Raw genomic sequence first — 22,269 nt, 5'->3', positions numbered from 1 at the left:
ATAATTTTTTCTTTTTGGATGCGCAAAATGGACCCAAAATGGACGCATGGCAATTTTAATTTTGCTGCATGTCCATTTTCGGCAAAAATTTTAAAAAGGCATTTTTTGCAGGTGCACTGAAGAATGATTCTGTGCACGCCCAAAACACGCGTCTTCACTGCCACAGGCCATTTTTCAGCACACCTTAGTAAAAGGACCCTGAGTTTTGATCTTGCTTAAAAGGGATTATATATTGTATTTGGTAGACCCAGGGCTTTTTTTTTTTTTTTACTATGTTATATTGTATTCAATTTTTGGCACTTCTATTTGTAAAAATAAAAATTTTAAGCTAAAAACTTATAATTTATAATAGATTTACCAGCAAATGACAACATTTAAGCCACTGCTACCAAACAACTGTTTTACTCTATTTGATCTTGTATAAGAGGCCATTCATGTGCATTAGTGACCAGTGTGTGTTGTAAAGGTGGGGTCCGCTTCCTCCTCTTGGGTAGAGCCAGCAAGCCTGCAGAGCTCCCAGGGTTCCAGGACAGAATGCTGCTGATACTGGGACTCAGGGCCAAAGTAGTTTATTATCAAGGCAATTTCATACCAAAAATCATAATATGTTCTTCAAAAGAAAAAGGTACAGTCCTCATAAGATAATCTTCAAAAGAAAAAAAAGGTACAGTCCAGGTCCCAAAATCCCTCAGCAAACGCTCAACTCCTCAAGACCAGTGGCGTACCAAGGTGGGGGCGGTCCACCCCGGGTGCACGCCGCTGGGGGGGGTGCCGCGCTCCTGTCGGCTCAGCTCGTTCCGTGCTTCCTCTGCCCCGGAACAGGTTACTTCCTGTTCCGGGGCAGAGGGAGCATGGAACGAGTGGAGCTGACAGGCACGCGGAACCCCCCCAGCAGGTAAAAATGCACCCGGGGAGGGGGGGGTCTTTTCGCCGGGGGTGGGGGCACACTGCACCCGGGGGGCGGGGTGCACATCAGCGATCCGCCCCGGGTGTCAGCCACCCTAAGAACGCCACTGCTCAAGACCTCAGGTCTTCTATTAGGGCATTAGCTTTCCCTTCCCCCTCCTTCAGAAGCGTTTAGTAAAAGTTCAGCACACATCCAATATAGCACAACAGTTCAGAACAAATCTTCATGGACAGTCTTTGCACATCAAACCAATACCACAAATCACCTGCCTTTTCACAGCACAGAGGGAACCCTGTAAGGAGCAGTGGGTTGGCAGTTTCTCCCACCTCTCGGCACCACACCAGGTGTGGCCTCCTCCACTGCCTTCAAGTGCTGGGCAGGGCAACCTTTGAATTTTCCCACTCCATGGTAGCTGGCTCCTCTCCCTTAGGCAGCTCTAGTGGCAGGCTACTTCCTTCCTCCACATACTCCATGGAATCTCTCTCTCCATTCGTCTCCCCTCTCTCCTGGTGACTGAGAGCCTCCAGGAAATCTGCCCTCCCCTTCTCACAGCTGGGGGAGAATTATATACTGATGGCGAAGCCAGGGAAACTGAGCTTCATCCTTCCTCTAGTGGGAAAGGGAGTAACAGGCTCACCCTACCTCGAGCCATTGCTCCCCGTGCTGGGACTGGGAATCCATTCCATTTTTTTAGAACTACTCTCTTCTCTCATTCTTGCAAGGACTTCTGGGACCCGTAGTTCTGGGCTCAACTGCTTCACTGGGGAATCTCTGGGGCTTGCCTTGTCACAGTGTATGGGAATGACTTTATAAATTTACCCTCTTTCTATGTTGTTTTGAAAAAAGAGTAACTATTTGCTTTTTCTGTTTCAGATGCACCAAACCTCTGACCTTTGCAGACTGCAATGGCGATGAGCTGCCGCTGGGATGGGAGGAGACTCACGACAAGCAAGTTGGAACTTACTATATTGACCACAACAGTCGTGAGTGCTTTAGAGCTACTTGACACAAGTGTGTATGGAAGGGATTAGCGAAGTCTTCAATCAGTGTAAAGGGCACTGGCTGAATTGGTGAACTGACACAAGCTGTGCTGATCCCGCAGTGGGGCAGTGTGTATGTAGGCAGGGGGAGGTTGGCAGAAGCTTGCACTGCTGCTGCCTACACTGCACCAGTCTTCTAATGCCAGTGTTAAATGCAGAGTATATTTTAATAAGTAAATCAAAGCAATGTACAAAACATATAAAAGTAAAAGCTAAAATTGTAAAAGAACACCAATAACGACAGGAAAGAACCATTCATACTAAAAAAAAAAAACAATCAACCAGTACTACTGCATGTCAGTCAGAGTTAGGTAATTAGTGATATCCACACAGAAATGAAGTGGAGCAGTGGCCTAATGGTTAGTGCAGTGATTTTGGACCTGGGGAACTGGGTTTGATTCCCACTGCTGCCTAACGCATGGTACAGCAGGTTGAGATCCTGGGGAACTGGGATTACTTCAGCGCCTTGTGACCCTGGGTAAGTCATTCAACCCTCCATTTCCCCAAGTGCAAATAACCTTAGACTGTGAACCTACTAGGGACAGAAAAGTATCTGCAAAAATAGTAGAGTAAACTGCTTTGACTGTTTCTACAGAAAGGTGGTAGATCAAGAGTGAAATAAACATAAAAATAGGAAAGAGAGTGTGCTATAATTATATCTGATGATTTCAAGGTAGCAAACAGTGTGGCAAGGTAGAAGCCAGAGATGTGTGGATGCTATGGGGTATGGGGAGAATCGTAACTAGAGGAGAAGAGGAGGGTCTTATGCTGACATGCAGCTCATTGTTAAGAGGTCACGTGGAGGGACATTTTCGAACGGGGACGCCCATCTCCATGGCTGGCCATCTCTGGGGCCGGCTCCATAAATAGGCGGAGCCAACCGTATTTTCAAAAAAGACGGCCGGCAATTTTTTTTTTTTTTTTGATAATATGGTTGGGGCCGCCCAAATGTCAGAGATGGCCGGGTTTGAGATGGCCGGCCACGATTTTTGCCCATAATGGAAACTGAAGCCGGCCATCTCAAACCCGGCCAAATCCAAGGCATTTGGTCGTGGGAGGGGTCAGGATTTGTAGTGCACTGGTCCCCCTCACATGCCAGGACACCAACCGGGCACCCTAGGGGGCACTTCTAAAAAGTTAAGAAAAAAATTAAAATTGCTCCCAGGTGCATAGCTCCCTTACCTTGGGTGCTGAGCCCCCCAATTCCCCCCCCCCCCAAACTCACTCCCCACAACTATACACCACTACCATAGCCCTAAGGGGTGAAGGGGGACACCTACATGTGGGTACAGTGGGTTTCGGGTGGGTTTTGAAGGGCTCCCATTTTCCACCACAAGTGTAGCAGATGGGGGGGATGGGCCTGGGTCCGCCTGCCTGACGTCCACTGCACCCACTAAAACTGCTCCAGGGACTGCTGCGATGGACCTGAATATGACATTTGAGGCTGGCATAAAGGCTGGCAAAAAAAAGTTTTTAAAGTTGTTTTTTTGAGGGTGGGAGGGGGTTAATGACCACTGGGGGAGTCAGGGGAGGTGATCCCCGATTCCCTCCGGTGGTCATCTGGTCAGTTCGGCACTTTTTGGGGACTTGGACCTGAAAAAAAGGGACCAAGTGAAGCCGACAAAATGCTCGTCAAGGCCGACTTTCTTTTTTCCATTATCAGGCGAAGCTGGCCATCTCAATGCACGCCCCTGTCCCGCCTTCGCTACCCTACTGAAACGCCCCCTTGAAGTTTGGCCGGCTCCGCGACGGAAAGCAGTTGGCGCTGGCCAAAATTGGCTTTCGATTATACTGATTTGGCCGGCTTTAGGAGATCGCCGGCCATCTCCCGATTTGTGTCGGAAGATGGCTGGTGATCTCCTTCGAAAATGAGCTGAATAGGGGCCCTTTTACTAAGCTGCGTAAGGCTCTATGCGCTCCAAAACGGAGGTAACACCCAGCTACCATGTGGCTCTTGCGGTAATTTCATTTTTGGTACACATCTAATACGCGTGGCCAAAAAATAATTTTTATTTTTGGACGTGCGTATCGGATGTGCGCCAAGTGGCATTTGGTGCATGTAGGTCATTACCGCCTGGTGACCACATGAGACTTTACTGCCAGGTCAGTGGCTGGTGGTAAGGTCGCAGATTCAAAATGGACGCATGGCAATTTTGATTTTGCCGCACGTCCATTTTCAGCAAAAAGTTTTTAAAAAGCATTTTTTACAGGTGCGATGAAAAATGATTCTATGCACACCCAAAACATGCATCTACATTACCGCAGGTCATTTTTCAGCACGCCTTTGTAAAAGGGCCCCTTGGAGAATTGTGCCCAGTTCTGGAGGGCATGTCTCTGGAAAACAGAGAGAGATGGAAACAGTCCACAGACATATAGGTTGGCATCAGAAACCCTATTGGATAAACTTACAGATCTAGATACGTGTACCGTAAGTGAAAGGTGATGTATGACAGAGAGGTTCAAACAACTGAAAAGCATTAATACAGAAGAAGCAACATCTTTAAATAGAAAGGAAGTTTTAGAGCAAGGGGTCTTGATATGAGGCTCCAAAGGAGAATTTTTTCCTAGAAATTGGTAGAGAGTATGTGGAATGCCTGTCTAGAGTGGGTAGTGGAGAGTACAACTGCACATTTGTAGATGGAATAAGATAAGCGGAGAGGATCCAAAATTACAAAAAAGTGAGGAGATGGCATCATTTCCATCTTTCAAAATCCTAGACAGCAGATGTACAGATCAGTAGGACCCAAAGCAGTCCAAAACAAGTAAAATCAGAAACAATACAGATAATGCCTAGTTGTTCATTCACCCTTAGGATTCACTTTTGGGTTTAAAAAGCAGAACCACATGCATGTAAGGACTGGATAAGCAAATTAAAACAAAGTTTAAAGCAAATGCCCATAATATGTAATACTTGTTAGCAATAATGAAACAGTGATGGAAATTTCACAAAGCAAGCAGCCTGAGCCAACAGATTTATTTTCCATTGAACATAATTAACTTTGTATGAACCTGAACTGGCCAATGTTGGCACATTTAGACTGACTGGAGAGTTCTGCAGGAAGGAAACCCTTCCCTCATTATTCAATACCTTCTCTGTGAAATTGTAGTAATAAAAAAGGCAAGTGCATTTTTATAATATACCATTGCAATGCACAAACAAAAGGAGTAAGTTCCCACATGCCATCTTTTTCTTTTGATGTAGGCACAGGAAAAAAAAAAGATGTTAAATGCTCCCATGTCTCAACCTAATCAATGATTTTTTAAAAACTGTACTTATAAATAGTAAGTCTGATTGTTAATTACCTGATACTCATAATGTCTGTTTTGGTGACCCTTTACTAGGTGAAAACATCAGAATACAGTGAGTCCTTATAACCATTTCCTCCAAATAACACATTGATTGAGATTTAGAACTAATTACTACTCTAACTGATGAAACCAGTACATCCTCTGTGTGCATCCGTATGCTGTACAAGCCGGCATGTTGAAAAATATAAGAGAGATCAAATAAAAATGCCACCAACAATAAAGAAGGACAACATGGATAGAGATGCTCTTAGATTTGCTTGGTTTGTTTGGGTAACAGTGATGACGGGTGCATGGAGGAGAGGGAGCCGGACAGGAAATTGCAGCAGAGAGAAAGCTTCCGGGCCACTGAAGGCAGTGTTCTTACTTCACTGATTCTGCCAGCATCCTGGAAAATTGAAGAAGGCGGCACTGCAGAGAGCCGAAAGGGTACAGAAGAGAGCTGATCAAGGCGGTTAGATTAAGAACAGGAGATGGCATGATGACTGAAGCAGGGAGCGGGAGGGCAGCCATGTGCCCCATGCCCCCCCCCCCCCCCCCCCGTAGCTACGCCACTGCCTCTATATTTATCGCACACATTTTTTTAATCCTGTCACTGTTTTTTCTCCGTCACTTCTACTGGGAGGCTGTTCCTGGCATCCACCACGCTGTCTGTGAAAAAGTATTTCCTTGCCCAGGATTGGACTGATGGGTTGTGTATGCCTTCCAGCAGATGGAGACTTCTGTTCCAGGCATCTACCACCCTGTCTGTGAAAAAGTATTTCCTGATACCACCCTGCAACTTCAATTCATGTCCTCTAGTTCTACCGGTCTCTGGAAAAAATATGTTTGTGAATTAATACCTTTCAGATATTTATATGCATCATATATCCCCTATCCCTTTTTTCCTGTAGGGTATACATTTATCCCATTGATGATTTTCAAAAGGCATTTGACAAAGTACCTCATGAAAGACTTCAGAGGAAATTGGAAAGTCATGGGATAGGAGGTAGTGTTCTATTGTGGAATAAAAACTGGTTAAAGGGTAGAAAACAGATAGTAGGGTTAAATGGTCAGTATTCTCAATGGAGAAGGGTAGATAGTGAGGTACCGCAGGGGTCTGTGCTGGGACCGCTGCTTTTTAACTTATTTATAAATGATCTAGATATGGGAATAACTAGTGAGGTAGTTAAATTTGCCGACGACACAAAGTTATTCAAAGTTGTTAATCACAGGAAAAAGGCCTAGGAGTCATCGTTGACGTTGCTTTGAAACCCTCAGGTCAGTGTGCTGTGGCAGCAAAGAAAGCAAATAGAATATTAGGTATTATTAGGAAAGGAATGGAAAATAGAAACAAGGATGTTATAATACCTTTGTATCACTCCAATGTGTGACTGCGCCTTGAATACTGTGTGCAATTCTGGTCACCATATTTCAAAAAATATATAGTGGAATTAGAAAAGGTACAGAGAATGCCTAGTACCTTGCAATACAACAAGAACAAATTCACCACCATCAACACACCTAAACTAAGTCTACCAGTTTCGGATACCCTAAAAATTCTTGGAGTCACCATCGACCGACACTTAACACTTGAGAATCACGTGAAAAACATAACTAAAAAGATGTTTCATTCAATGTGAAAACTAAAAAGAATCAGACCATTTTTTCCACGGAGTGTCTTCCGCAACCTGGTACAATCATTGGTACTTAGTCATCTGGACTATTGTAACTCACTTTACGCCGGCTGCAAAGAGCAAATACTTAAAAAACTCCAAACAGCCCAGAACACGGCAGCCAGACTAATATTCGGCAAATCAAAATACGAAAGCGCAGAACCCCTACGTGAAAAACTACACTGGCTCCCACTCAAAGAACGCATCACGTTCAAACTTTGTACCCTAGTTCATAAAATCATCCATGGTGACGCCCCAGCATACAGTGGTGGAAATAAGTATTTGATCCCTTGCTGATTTTGTAAGTTTGCCCACTGACAAAGACATGAGCAGCCCATAATTGAAGGGTAGGTTATTGGTAACAGTGAGAGATAGCACATCACAAATTAAATCCGGAAAATCACATTGTGGAAAGTATATGAATTTATTTGCATTCTGCAGAGGGAAATAAGTATTTAATCCCTCTGGCAAACAAGACCTAATACTTGGTGCAAAACCCTTGTTGGCAAGCACAGCGGTCAGACGTCTTCTGTAGTTGATGATGAGGTTTGCACACATGTCAGGAGGAATTTTGGTCCATTCCTCTTTGCAGATCATCTCTAAATCATTAAGAGTTCTGGGCTGTCGCTTGGCAACTCGCAGCTTCAGCTCCCTCCATAAGTTTCAATGGATTAAGGTCTGGTGACTGGCTAGGCCACTCCATGACCCTAATGTGCTTCTTCCTGAGCCACTCCTTTGTTGCCTTGGCTGTATGTTTTGGGTCATTGTCGTGCTGGAAGACCCAGCCACGACCCATTTTTAAGGCCCTGGCGGAGGGAAGGAGGTTGTCACTCAGAATTGTACGGTACATGGCCCCATCCATTCTCCCATTGATGCGGTGAAGTAGTCCTGTGCCCTTAGCAGAGAAACACCCCCAAAACATAACATTTCCACCTCCATGCTTGACAGTGGGGACGGTGTTCTTTGGGTCTAGGCAGCATTTCTCTTCCTCCAAACACGGCGAGTTGAGTTCATGCCAAAGAGCTCAATTTTTGTCTCATCTGACCACAGCACCTTCTCCCAATCACTCTCGGCATCATCCAGGTGTTCACTGGCAAACTTCAGACGGGCCGTCACATGTGCCTTCCGGAGCAGGGGGACCTTGCGGGCACATGCAGGATTGCAATCCGTTATGTCGTAATGTGTTACCAATGGTTTTCGTGGTGACAGTGGTCCCAGCTGCCTTGAGATCATTGACAAGTTCCCCCCTTGTAGTTGTAGGCTGATTTCTAACCTTCCTCATGATCAAGGATACCCCACGAGGTGAGATTTTGCGTGGAGCCCCAGATCTTTGTCGATTGACAGTCATTTGTACTTCTTCCATTTTCTACTATGGCACCACAGTTGTCTCCTTCTCGCCCAGCGTCTTACTCTGATGGTTTGTAGCCCATTCCAGCCTTGTGCAGGTGTATGATCTTGTCCCTGACATCCTTAGACAGCTCCTTGCTCTTGGCCATTTTGTAGAGGTTAGAGTCTGACTGATTCACTGAGTCTGTGGACAGGTGTCTTTCATACAGGTGACCATTGCCGACAGCTGTCTGTCATGCAGGTAACGAGTTGATTTGGAGCATCTACCTGGTCTGTAGGGGCCAGATCTCTTACTGGTTGGTGGGGGATCAAATACTTATTTCCCTCTGCAGAATGCAAATAAATTCATATACTTTCCACAATGTGATTTTCCGGATTTAATTTGTGATGTGCTATCTCTCACTGTTACCAATAACCTACCCTTCAATTATGGGCTGCTCATGTCTTTGTCAGTGGGCAAACTTACAAAATCAGCAAGGGATCAAATACTTATTTCCACCACTGTATATGTCAGCCCTAATAGAACTACCACCCAGAAACGCAAAAAAATCTTCTCGCACATTCCTTAATCTTCATCCTCCCAAGTGCAAAGGCTTGAAATACAAATTAATGCATGCATCAACCTTTTCTTATATAAGCACAGAGCTCTGGAACGTGTTGCCACGCAACCTGAAAATGGTCTATGAATGACCAACTTCCGCAAACTACTGAAACTTATCTCTTTGACAAAATATATCACAAAGATCAACACGTGTAACTGCACCAGTGACGTATCTGCGTGGGGCCCGCAGGGCCTGGGCCCCCGCAGATTTCGCCCTGGACCCCCCTACCGCCGTTAACCCTCCCTCGCCTACCGCCGTCAACCCTTTCCCCGCCTACCGCCTTCACCTACCCCGAGGTCCACTTCCTCCTGCCGGTTTTTTAAAATATTACTTCAGCTGGCGGGGGACCCCAACCCCCGCCAGCCCAGCCGAGGTCTTCTTTAACTTCTTCATCCTCGTGCTGTGAAAGCTGCATCCTTCCAGTTGGACAGAGTCTGACCGTCGCAGCATGTTGATGTCCTGCACATACAACGTGCTGCGACGTCAGGTGTGTTCAGGGCGGGACTTGGGCATTCCTGAGACTTAGACGGTTTTTTCAGCCATAATGGAACAAAAAAAGCCATCCAGGACTAAAACTAAGACGTTTTGAACTAGACCTGTTTTTATAACAAATAAGGCACGAAAGGTGCCCAAAATAACCAAATGACCAGGGAATCAGGGATGACCTCCCCTTATTCCCCTAGTGGTCAACTAAACTCCTCCCACCCCTCATCCCCAAAATGTGATGAAAAAATTACTTGCCAGTCTCTGTGCCAACCTCAGATGTTATACTCAGGTCCATTAGAACAGCATGCAGGTCCCTGGAGTAGATCTAGTGGTGGGTGCAGTGCACTGCAGACAGGTTGACCCAGGCTTCTATCTCCCCCTACCTGTTACACTTGTGGAGGAAACTGTGAGCCCTCCAAACTCACCAGAAACCCACTGTACCCACATATAGTAAGGGCTATGTTAGTGTATACAGTTGAGGGTAGTGGGTTTTGGGGGCTCAGCAGAGAAGGTAAGGGAGCAATGGTCAGATGTGTGCCTGGGAGCATTTTATGAAGTCCACTGCAGTGCCCCCTAGGGGTGCCCTATTGCTTTCCTGGGATGTCAGGGGGACCAGTGTACTAAAAATGCTGGCTCCTCCTACATACCAAGGCTTGATTTTGTGCATTTTGGACGTTTTTGGTTTTGTATTTTTGAAACGTCCAAATCGGAAAACCTTCTATTTTCGAAAACAAAAGATAGATGTTTTCTTTTTGAAAATGACCTTCTTTGTTATTCAGATTTTGGATGTTTTTTTGCAAAACGTCCAAAGTCGGACTTAGACGTCATATCGAAAAATGCTCCTCCACGCATCCAGTGTGTAATCTAAAAAGTTTTAAGTGTAGTTATTGCTTTGCAAATGAAAAAAAGAAGCACTATAAAATGATATATGCAGTCCCCCCTAATTCTAAAAAATTTCATGTCCAAATTTGCATGGGCAAGTTATAGAATAAGTCAGTTGTGTGCATAACTTAATAAGCCAAGAACTGGTGTTAATGAACAATAATCCTATATAATAAACGCACCTCCACATTCTGAAGCTGACTGCATGGCTGAGCCTTCCTGCTTCTCTGTAGCCATCTCCTGAATTGGACATCACGTACTTCCGGGTTCGTCACAAGCAGAAGTGACCACTTACACGAGGTTCTCGGCTTCAGAATGTTGGAGGTGCATTCTATTAAATAGGATTGGTCAGTTCCTTGAAGCACAGCCAGAGCTCAGCGTCCTGCACAGTAACACTCAGACACCAGAGAGAGAGGGGGGGGGGGGGGGCTGACACCAGAGAGGGGGGGAGGTATCTCTGTCACACACACTCTCTCTCTCTCACAATGTCTCTCTCTCTCTCTCACTCTCACACACTCTATGTCTCACATTGTATCACATTCACTATGTGTCACACAGTCACTCACACACTCTCTTGGTCTCATACACTCAGTCTCACAGAGAGTCTGTGTCTCACACACACTCTTTCGCACACACTATCTGTGTGAAACACACTCTCTCTCACACTGTGTCTCACATACGCACTTGCACACACTCTCTCTCTCACAGACACACTCGCACCCAGACTCACTCTCTCTCTCACACACACTCACACATTCACTCTCTCTCTCACACACAGTCACTCTCACATACACTCTCTCAAACATACACACTCTGAGGAAAACCTTGCTAGCGCCCGTTTCATTTGTGTCAGAAACGGGCCTTTTTTACTAGTAGACTATAATTGGCCTTAAGTGATGTTAATTAACATCAATTAGTGTTAGTAGTCTATATCAGTTTTTCTCAAGTCGGTCCTGGAGTATCCCCTTGCCAGTCAGGTTTTCAGGATATCCACAATGAATATGCATGACAGTGATTTGCATACAATGGAGGCAGTCCATGCAAATCAATCTCATGCATATTCAGTACGGATATCCTGAAAACCTGATTGGCAAGGGGGTACTCCAAGACTGACTTGGGATATACTGCTGTATATGCTGTGCATTCAAATTCCAGAGTGTGCATCTGCAAAGGGGCGTAGACCTGGGAGGGACATGGTTGGGTCAGGGGGCGTGTTAAGCAGTTAAGTTCACAGCTTATAGAATCCTAGCGTTTGCGTGCCTCACTTCTTACGGCTAGGCTCAGTTATTCATGGCATCCTTTGAATTACGTAAATGCACAGACCAAAAGATTGGCATTGCTTGCACACTTTACTGTACACCGCCTTGAGTGAATTCCTTCAAAAAGGCGGTAAATAAATAATAACTTGTGTTGTAGAATTTATGTTTAGTATGCATCATCCCAGCATATGAACCCAGAGGTTTCTCTGTTTTTGCTGCCCCTAAATGTTAGTGTTCTAGGCAAAATCCTACGTTTGCCTAATGGAGGAGGTGGCTAGGAGGAGAAGGGCATGGGTGGGATCTAAAAGAGGATTCTGTATGCTCACCTACTCGGGGGGAGGGTGTTATAAAATAGAGGGAAGTCCGGGACTGTCTTTGCAGCTTGGATACACAGTATCTTGGTAGGATACCCGGGGTAAGTTGGCAGAGAGGATGGAGCAGTCATCATCTGCCACGTTAATGCTTATCATTTCTATGCAGTACTAGATAGACGCACACTATATAGACACACATACGAAAAGTTCATGATCCAGGGAGCTGACATCTAATCAAGGCATATAAGCACGACAGACTTAAGATGTCAGGTGATTTGTTTCCTGAGATCTGTCTTGCTGTCCCTGTTCCTGTGGATTATGTCATGTTTCTAGGTATTAACCTTGTGCCTTCCCAACTTTTCCTTGTGATAGAGGTCTTTTCTAACTTTATTCAAAGTGTTTAAACTATATGCTTTTTGAGACATGTGTTTGGGTTAAAATCTGTGGCTTTTCTTTGTGCAAAAGGGTGATGGCTGCCACCCTTGTACCATAAGGTGTTCTGTTGTTTCTGTTGGGTATGTAACGAGGTTCCTGTTGGTTTTTAAGAACAGGACTTTGGTCTGGAAAGGAGTCATAAATCAAACCCTTGTGATATGTTTTAAAGCCAGTTATGTGTGTTCTTTGGACTGTGCACACAGCTATCACACAGTCTGGGGCCAGAGACATAAGAGCGGGGGAATGTCCAGTGCATCCTCTTTCCCGCTCTGCTGCTCCTTGACAGCTCAGAACGCTGTGACGTTGTTGCTTGCACATTTTAGTTATTATTTTGACGTTTATACCCCACATTATCCCGACATACTCAACTATGCATATAGTCCCGCTGAGGTTAGTAGGTAGTAGGTGCCTGTTTTTCCAGTGACTCTCTTCTTGCTCATACTTAATTGCCTCTGTGGTTTTATATCTCAAGTGATTCTGGATTTGCTCCAGTCTGGCTTCCAGCCTCTACATTCCAAAGAAGTAACCTTTGCCAAAGTCTCCTGTGATGACTTAGCCTTCCGTTTGCCTCACCTTTAGCCTCCTTGATCTATCAGCTGATTGCAATTTATCAGTCACAGGCTGTCCGTGTGTGGATTTTGGGACTTGGTTTGATTTATTGATTTGATATACTAGTTTTTACTATGAGTTTTAAAACAGTTTACAGCAAAAATAGCATATAATTAAAAAAAATTGGAATTCTAAAATAAAAACACCCATTAAATTCAACTTAAAAATTCAAAATAACTAGACAAATTGCTGACCATGGTAGACACAGAGTTCCGTAGAGAAGGTCCAATACAACTAAAGGCTCTATTCCCCATAGAAGTGAATCTCGCAAGTTTCAGTGGTGGGGATTGTAATAACCATCGTTAGGAGGGCCTTAAGGAAAGTTGCTGTTCTTGTTTGGTCAACTTTTAAGAACATTAGAATAGCCATACTGGGTCAAACCAGTGGTCCATCTAGCCCTGTATCCTGCTTCCAGCAGTGGCAAATCCAGGTCACAAGTAACTGGCAGAAACCCAAATAGTAGCAACATTCCATGCTACCGATTCCAGAGCAAGCAGTGGCTTACCCTATGTCTGGACTTTTCTTCCAGGAAATTGTCCGAACCCTTTGTTAAACCCAGATATGCTGATTGTTGTAACCATGTCCTCTGTCAAAAGAGTTCCAGAGCTTAACTATTCTTTGCGTGAAAAAATATTTCCTCCTGGTTGACATATCTTTAAAAAGATATAGCAGTATTAGAAAGGTTCAAAGAAGGGTGACCAAAATGATTAAGGGGATGGAACTCCTCTCATATGAGGAAAGGCTTAAGAGATGGCTGAAGGGGGATATGATAGAGGTCTAAAAAATACTGAGTGGTGTAGAACAGGTAAACATAAATCAATTTTTTACTCTTTCAAAAAGTACAAAGACTAGGGGATACTCAAGGAAGTTACATGGAACTACTTTTAAAACGAACAGAAGGAAATATATATATATATATATATATATATATATATATATATATATATATATATATTTTTTTTTTTTTTTTTTTTACTGAATGAATAGTTAAGCTCTGGAACTCGTTGCCAGAGGATGTGGTATCAGCAGTTAGTTTATCTGGGTTTTTAAAACGTTTGGACAAGTTCCTGGAGAAAAAAATCCATAGTCTGATACTGAGATTGAAATGGGAAAAGCCACTTCTTGTCCCTGGGATCAGTAGCATGGAATCTTGCTGCTATTTGGGATTCTGTCAGGTACTTGTGACCTGAATCGGCCACTGTTGGAAGTAGGATACTGGGCCAGATGGAGCATTGGTCTGACCCAGTATGGCTTTTCTTATGTTCTTATAGAGGGTGAAATTTGATAGTGACACTAGGTGTCTGATTTGAGCCGATTTCTAACCAAGTTTAGCCAGCTAGACCTTAGCCTGTTATTTCGGCGTCCTGATTTAAGGGGCTAAAGTAGTCAGCTAGATCTGGAAACCAGTGCTAACTGGATAACCTATAGTAACATACTGGCTGATACCCGTTAAGAGCCACAAAATATTCATGATTAGCCATAGATAAGAGATTTAAATAGCCAGAAGTCTCTCCAGGTCATTTAAATTGCTTTGAATATTGGGCAGATAGTAAATGATGGCAGATAAAGACTCACATAGTCCATCCAGTTTCTCCATCAAGACATCCCGAGCTGCACAACAGTGTTGCAAAGTGACATCATTTTACTTTCTATCAACCTTCCCCCTCTGACTTATTGCTCATAAAGAGCTTATAAATTACTTTCCATTATTTAGTGCTGCGTTCTTGGGACTCTTTACCAATTACTGTGAGGAATATAGGTTCGTACTTATTCTTTAGAAATGTCTGTATCTTTTTAGGAGTGGAGGAGTGGCCTAGTGGTAAGGGTGGTGGACTTTGGTCCTGGGGAACTGAGGAACTGAGTTAAATTCTTACTTCAGGCACAGGCAGCTCCTTGTGACTCTGGGCAAGTCACTTAACCCTCCATTGCCCCATGTAACCCACATTGAGCCAGCCATGAGTGGGAAAGCGCGGGGTACAAATGTAACATAAATAAATAAGGTATTTATTCTGTTATCTTTTGGATGGTTGTGAATGAATCATGTAATTCCTGAAGTTTGTTCGGTCTCTTGAACTGTTGTCCCCATTGAACCTCGCAGTATATGTGGAATACAAGATCAGATTGTGTTGTATTGTATTGAGTTATGCTAGTAGCATATGACATGAATGTGATATAAAATACACATACTTCATCTTGATCTGTCCTTGCTGTTCTCGGGTCACAAACCATAGAAGTCTGCCTGGCAGTGGTTTTACTTCCCAATCACTGGAGTTACTGTCAAAGCTCACTCCAACCTATCTGATCTGTCTCGCCATAATCAGGGCACAGACCATAGAACTCTGCCTTACTTGTCCAGCTACTGGAGTTACCATCTAAGCACTGTTAAGTTTTGTTTTGAAGACATCCTCATTCCATACTGGATTCCTTTGTTTTTATCCCATGCATTTTTAAATTTCATCACCACTTTTGTCTTTACCACCTGCCTTGAGAGGAATTCCAGGCATCCACCACCCTCTCCGTGGAAAAGTATTTCCTGCATTACTCCTAAGTCAACCGCCCTGTAAACTCAATTCATGACCTCTAGTTCTACTACTTTCTCATCTCTGGAGAAGATTTGTTGCATATTAATACCTTCAAGTATTTAAATCTTTGTATTATATCTGTTAAGTCATAAGTCTGTCCCATCCACACTTCCAGGGCCTTCCAGTTTTTGGCTGCCTAGTTAATCTAGCCACTTTATGGGAAGATATTCCCATACCATTTGCTTTGACTTTATGCGTATCGGAATCTTTAGCATGTCCAGCCCCACCCTCTGGAATGCTTTTTCTGCTATGCTTCACCTAGAAAAATCCTTTGTAAAATTTAAACCCAGCTAAAAAACCTTCTTATTTACTGATGCCTATAGCCCTTGACCCTACTGTCTTCGCGCGTACCAGTTGGTCAGCTGCTGGCACTGCTACTCTAGACTGTCTTTCTGTTTCCCTTTCCTATGATATGATGATGCATTTCTTTTCATGCTGTACTATATATATTGTGTAAACCAGTGTTTCCCAAGTCTGGTCCTGGAGTACCCCTTGCCAATCAGGTTTTCAGGATATCCACAATGAATATGCATGAAAGAGATTTGCATGTAATGGAGGCAGTGTATGCAAATCAAGTTCATGCATATTCATTGTGGATATCCTGAAAACCTGACTGGCAAGGGGTAGTCCAGGACTGGACTTGAGATACACTGGTGTAAACCATCCTGAAGAGCAATCTAAGGGCACTGTGTAAAATGCTGAACTACAGCCAAACAAAGCGGTCCAATTTTTCATAAATAAAATACAATTCTAAAAGGAAAGGATCTCCATTCACACAAGGAGCAATTCTCAAAAAAATATCTTCCTCCCAAATCTTATGTCTTGCAGAAAACCAATAATCCTACTTAATATATTTCATCATAGTTTTCCAGATCAATGTGAAAAGCCTAGATTCTAATGCCTGGATAGATCCTTCTGAAAATTCCCCCCATCCCCATCATTCTATATAACTTTAGTGCCTAAATGTAAGGGCCATTTGTGTGCTAAAATTATAGAATGCTAGCACTTATGCATACTCAAAGCTGTTCTATACATGACGAATGCAACTTGCCTAATATGTAAAGTTCAGAGGGGAGGAGCATGGGCAGGGCATGAGAGGGACCAACATTTATGCACATTATCTACAGAATAGTGTAAGTTATGCACTAACCCACGGATTCTATATAGTGCGTCTAATGTTCCGTGCCGAAATCCAAGTGTATTCTATAACAACGCACGTAACTTAATTGGCTGAACAAGCCAATCAGTGTTGTTAACAGCACTTAACAAGCAATAATGAGCACTAATTGGCAATAATTAGAATTTACATGCACATCTGTCTGTGTATTCTGTAACGCACTGCACCTAAATTTTAATGCTTGCAGGCAAAAGGGAGCATGGTTATGGGCATGGAAATGGGCAGTTCATGGGTGTTCCAAAATTTACGTGCACTGTTATAGAATATGGCCCACTTCGCCTAAATCTATGCACAGGGATTTATGCCACATTTTCATTGGTGTAAATGGAGGCACGCAGATTTAGGCGCTAGGATATCAACTATGCATGTTCTTTATACTGTGCCTAAATCTAGGCGCCACTTATAGAAAACTCTTAGGCGGAAATATTTTCCACATGGATGTTTCAGGCGCCATATATAATACATTCTAGCCCCAAGGGCCCAATATTCAGCCAGCAGCATTTTGCTGGGTGCTACCAGCACTATATTCCACACTTAACTGGCTGTGATGTACCACATAAAGATAGGACTGAATTTTATGCAGATACCCTGGCCAGTTAAGAGCTTAATATTAGCACTTAACTGACCAAGTGCTATCTCCACACCCGGAACTCCCCCAAAATAGCTGGTTTTCAGTTCATCACTATCTGGTTAAATGCTGCTGAAAATTTGCGGTTAGCCCTGAACAGGTGATTTTATTATTTATTTATTTATTAGGATTTACTTACCACCTTTTTGAAGGAATTCACTCAAGGTGGCGTACAGCAAGAATAGGTCAAACATAGGCAATAGACAATTACAGCAGTAAAAATATTCAAACAACAATACAAAGTATGGCATAATATGCTACATTACAATGTCAACACAATATGCAATGAAACATTTTAATAGACAGTATAGGGTGTAAGGACTTGTCTGGGAATACGTTTGACGTGATAAATTCCTAGACCCCTGATGCAGGCCGGTAGGGCCAAAACACAAGTCATGTTGGGTCCCCTTTATTGTCTTAGAAGATTGTTGTAATAAAGAGCTTTCCTGGATACCATCTGCGAGACGTTCTTCTTTTTTGTTTTTCTACTGTTTGATGCCTGGCATTATCCTTCAGTGGAGTTCTTTCTCTTCTGTTTGTAAGGAAAGATGCAACATATAGATAGACTAGGTCACAAAGGTGCTTGAATATTTTCTTAGCTAGGGTAGGAGTGTCCTACATAAGTACATAAGTAATGCCACACTGGGAAAAGACCAAGGGTCCATCGAGCCCAGCATCCTATCCACGACAGCAGCCAATCCAGGCCAAGGGCACCTGGCAAGCTTCCCAAATGTACAAACATTCTATACATGTTATTCCTGGAATTGTGGATTTTTCCCAAGTCTATTTAGTAGCAGTTTATGGACTTGTCCTTTAGGAAACCGTCTAACCCCTTTTTTTAAACTCTGTCAAGCTAACCACCTTCACCACATTCTCCAGCAACAAATTCCAGAGTTTAATTACGCGTTGGGTGAAGAAACATTTTCTCCGATTTGTTTTAAATTTACTACACTGTAGTTCCATCGCATGCCCCCTAGTCCTAGTATTTTTGGAAAGCGTGAACAGACGCTTCACATCCACCTGTTCCACTCCACTCATTATTTTATATACCTCTATCATGTCTCCCCTCAGCCGTCTCTTCTCCAAGCTGAAAAGCCCTTGCCTCCTTAGTCTTTCTTCATAGGGAAGTCGTCCCATCCCTGCTATCATTTTAGTCGCCCTTCGCTGCACCTTTTCCAGTTCCACTATATTTTTCTTGAGATGCGGCAACCAGAATTGAACACAATACTCAAGGTGTGGTCGCACCATGGAGCGATATAACGGCATTATAGTATGCTATAGTATATGCAGCTGGTGTTATTCCTTGTGTGTGTGACTAGAAAATTAGTTACTTCCTTGTCATCAAGCAGATGCAGCCATTACAGATGGGTTGTGTCCATCAACCAGCAGAGGGAGATAGAGAGCACACTTTTTTCAGTGCCTCATACCAGCTTGCTCCACTGCCTCTCTTCATTATTCTCTATCTCCCCTAGCAGAGTGGCTGCAGCTTCTTTGAGCTACTACTACTACTACTATTTAGCATTTCTATAGCGCTACAAGGCATACGCAGCGCTGCACAAACATAGAAGAAAGACAGTCCCTGCTCAAAGAGCTTACAATCTAATAGACAAAAAATAAAGTAATCAAATCAATTATTGTGTACAGGAAGGAGGAGGGTAGGTGGAGGCAGGTGGTTACAAGTGGTTATGAGTCAAAAGCAATGTTAAAGAGGTGGGCTTTCAGTCTAGATTTAAAGGTGGCCAAGGAAGGGGCAAGACGTAGGGGCTCAGGAAGTTTATTCCAGGCGTAGGGTGCAGGGAGACAGAAGGCGCGAAGTCTGGAGTTGGCAGTAGTGGAGAAGGGAACAGATAAGAAGGATTTATCCATGGAGCGGAGTGCACGGGAAGGGGTGTAGGGAAGGACAAGTGTGGAGAGATACTGGGGAGCAGCAGAGTGAGTACATTTATAGGTTAGTAGAAGAAGTTTGAACAGGATGCGAAAACGGATAGGGAGCCAGTGAAGTGACTTGAGGAGAGGGGTAGTATGAGTAAAGCAACCCTGGCGGAAGACGAGACGGGCAGCAGAGTTTTGAACCGAGGGGAGAGGTGACTAAGTGGGAGGCCAGCAAGAAGCAGATTGCAGTAGTCTAAACGAGAGGTGACAAGGGTGTGGATGAGGGTTTTGGTAGAGTGCTCGGAAAGAAAGGGGCGGATTTTACGGATGTTGTAAAGAAAGAAACGACAGGTCTTGGCGGTCTGCTGGATGTGAGCAGAGAAGGAGAGAGAAGAGTCAAAGATGACCCCAAGGTTTCGAGCCAAGGAGACAGGGAGAATGAGAGAGCCATCAACAGAAATAGAAAATGGGGGAAGTGGGTTTGGGGGGAAAAATGAGAAGTTCGATTTTGGTCATGTTTAATTTCAGGTGGCGTTGAGACATCCAGATAGCAATGTCAGACAAGCACGCTGAAACTTTGGTTTGGATGCAAGGTGAGATATCAGGGGTAGAAAGGTAGATTTGGGAGTCATCAGCATAGAGATGGTAGGAAAAGCCATGGGATGAGATTAATGAACCAAGGGAAGAAGTGTAGATAGAAAAGAGGAGGGGACCAAGAACAGACCCCTGAGGTACGCCGACAGGCAGAGGGATAGAAGTAGAAGAGGATCCACCAGAGTGAACACTAAAGGTGCGGAGGGAGAGGTAGGAAGACAACCAGGAAAGGACAGAGCCCTGGAATCCAAGTGAGGACAGGATATCAAGGAGTATGCTGTGATCGACAGTGTCAAAAGCAGCGGAAAGATCAAGAAGAATGAGGATGGAATAGAGACCTCTGGATTTAGCCAGTAATAGGTCATTGGAGAGTTTAGTAAGAGCAGTTTCGGTTGAGTGGAGAGGGCGAAAACCAGATTGTAGTGGGTCAAGAATAGCATGTGAGGAGAGAAAATCAAGGCAGCGGCGGTGAACAGCACGCTCAAGTAATTTGTAGAGAAAAGGGAGGAGGGAGATGGGTCGGTAATTAGAGGGACAAGTAGGGTCGAGTGAAGGCTTCTTAAGGAGAGGTGTGACCACAGCATGTTTAAAGGCAGTAGGGACAGTTGCAGTGGAAAGTGAGAGGTTGAGAATGTGACAGATAAAAGGAATAAGAGCAGGTGAGATGGCATTAAGAAGGTGGGTGGGAATGGGATCAGAGGAACAGGTGGTACATTTTGAGGAAGAAAGGAGAAGTGTAGTTTCCTCTATAGTAACTTCAGGAAAGGAGGAAAAAGAATGAGGGGAAGGAGAGAGAGGGGAACGGATTAGGGGAGGGAGAGGTGGCGAGGTAGAGAATTCAAGGTTTATCTTTTGAACCTTGTCGTGAAAGAATTCAGCAAGGGTCTGAGGAGATAATGAAGGGGGAGTTGGGGGAGGGGGCACCTTGAGGAGAGAGTTCAATGTGGTGAAGAGAAGTCGAGGGTTAGAGCCAAGAGAGTTGGTCAGTTGGATATAATAATCCTGTTTGGCGCGTAAAAGAGCAGATTGGAAGGAGGTCAGCATGAACTTAAAGTGTAGGAAATCAGCAAGGGCCCGAGATTTCCGCCAGAGGCGTTCGGCGGAGTGGGTAAAGGAAAGTAAGTAGCGGATATTAGAAGTCAGCCAAGGTTGGGGTTTTGTGCGCCTTATAGGGCGGGTCATCAAAGGTGCAAGAGTGTCTAAGGCAGAGGATAGAGTATTGTTGTAAGAAGAAACAGCCTCGTTGACAGACGTGGATGGTGCCACAGTAGAGAGGAGGTTTGAAACATGGGAGGATAGAGATGAAGGGTCAATATCGTGAAGATTCCTAGATAAATTAGATATAATAGGACGGGACTGGGAGGGAGGAGATTTAAGTGTGAAAGTTATAAGATGGTGATCAGAGAGGGGAAGATCAGAGGCAAGAAAACTAGAGGGTGAACAGTTGGAGGAGAAGATGAGATCAAGACAGTGACCATTTTGATGAGTGGGGGAGGTGGAGCATAGTTGGAGATTAAAGGAGGATGTTAAAGCGAGTAACTTGGAAATATAAGAGTTGGAAGGATCATTAGCAGGAATATTAAAGTCACCAAGGATGAGAGAGGGGGAGGAAGGATCATGGAAGAAGGCAAGCCAGGCATCAAAGTCACTGAGAAAGGATGAAAGGGACTTATCAGGGGGACAATAAATGACCGCTATTCGAAGAGGCAGAGGAGAGAAAAGGCGGATAGAGTGGACTTCAAAGGAGGAAAAACAGTGGGATTGAGGTGGAAGAAGGGGTTGAAATCTGGAGGAGGGAGAGAGAAGTAGTCCAACACTGCCCCCACGGCCAGCAGGGCGAGGAGTATGTGAAAAAAGATAACCACCGTGGCAGAGGGCTGCGACTGAAGCAGAGTCATCAGGGCAGAGCTCCATCTAAAATCTGCCTGGAGGTTGCTCCTATGCTTTTGCCAGTTGTTAGCAGGGGTGTTGGAGGCTATAGCAGCTTCACTTTAAAGGCACATAGGTTCGCCCTTTCCCTGCCTTACCCATACCTCTGTGGATGTGGACACATTGCTTAGCTTTCCCTGTCCTTCCCCACCAACAGTGGAAGCAGGCACATAGGTTCGCCCTTTCCCTGCCTTTCCCACTCACCTGAGCCTCCGGAGTTCTATTTACCTCTGCTTTCCTCACAGCATTTAAAAAAAAAAAAAAAAGTCGCATCGCGCTTAGACGCTGGAACAGAGGTTTTTCTTTGCCTTTTTCTGTGGGACCTGAGCTGTGATACTCGGTCCAGTGAGGTAAGAGTGTTTTCTGACTCCTCCGGGTGGGCCCGCGATTGGGGCGATTTTGGCGTGAACCACCATTTTGAATTTTACCGCCGTTTTCGGCGATGGCTGCGGAGACAGTAAAGCGCTGTTCCAAGCGTGGCAAGCGCAGATCAGCAGCGGGGCTCTGTAAATCGTGCTGTAAAGACGTTAGAGCCGGCACGAGCATGGCGAGCGACGATTCTTTGCGCTCTGAGCTGGCAGCGGGCGCCATTTTGAATTTACCACATGACGCTACCTCCGCTGAGATGGAGAGTCCTGAGCCCGG

At 44.4% G+C, this 22,269-nt stretch overlaps 1 protein-coding gene across 2 annotated transcripts in view; it reads left to right on the top strand.

Moving 5' to 3' along the window:
- The window catches only part of WWC1 (WW and C2 domain containing 1), a 439,489-nt gene that overhangs the window by 219,436 nt on the left and 197,784 nt on the right, over positions 1–22,269 (top strand). For both annotated transcript variants that reach the window (XM_030211705.1, XM_030211704.1), the window contains exon 2: positions 1,781–1,890. In XM_030211705.1, coding sequence (XP_030067565.1) covers positions 1,781–1,890 — 110 coding nt within the window. The remainder of the gene's footprint in view (positions 1–1,780; positions 1,891–22,269) is intronic.

This window comes from Microcaecilia unicolor, chromosome 8, assembly GCF_901765095.1.
Source record: "Microcaecilia unicolor chromosome 8, aMicUni1.1, whole genome shotgun sequence".
Classification (NCBI taxonomy): domain Eukaryota; kingdom Metazoa; phylum Chordata; class Amphibia; order Gymnophiona; family Siphonopidae; genus Microcaecilia; species Microcaecilia unicolor.
The sequence above is the reverse complement of the archived record's forward strand: the minus strand, read 5'-3'. Positions and strand labels throughout refer to the sequence as shown.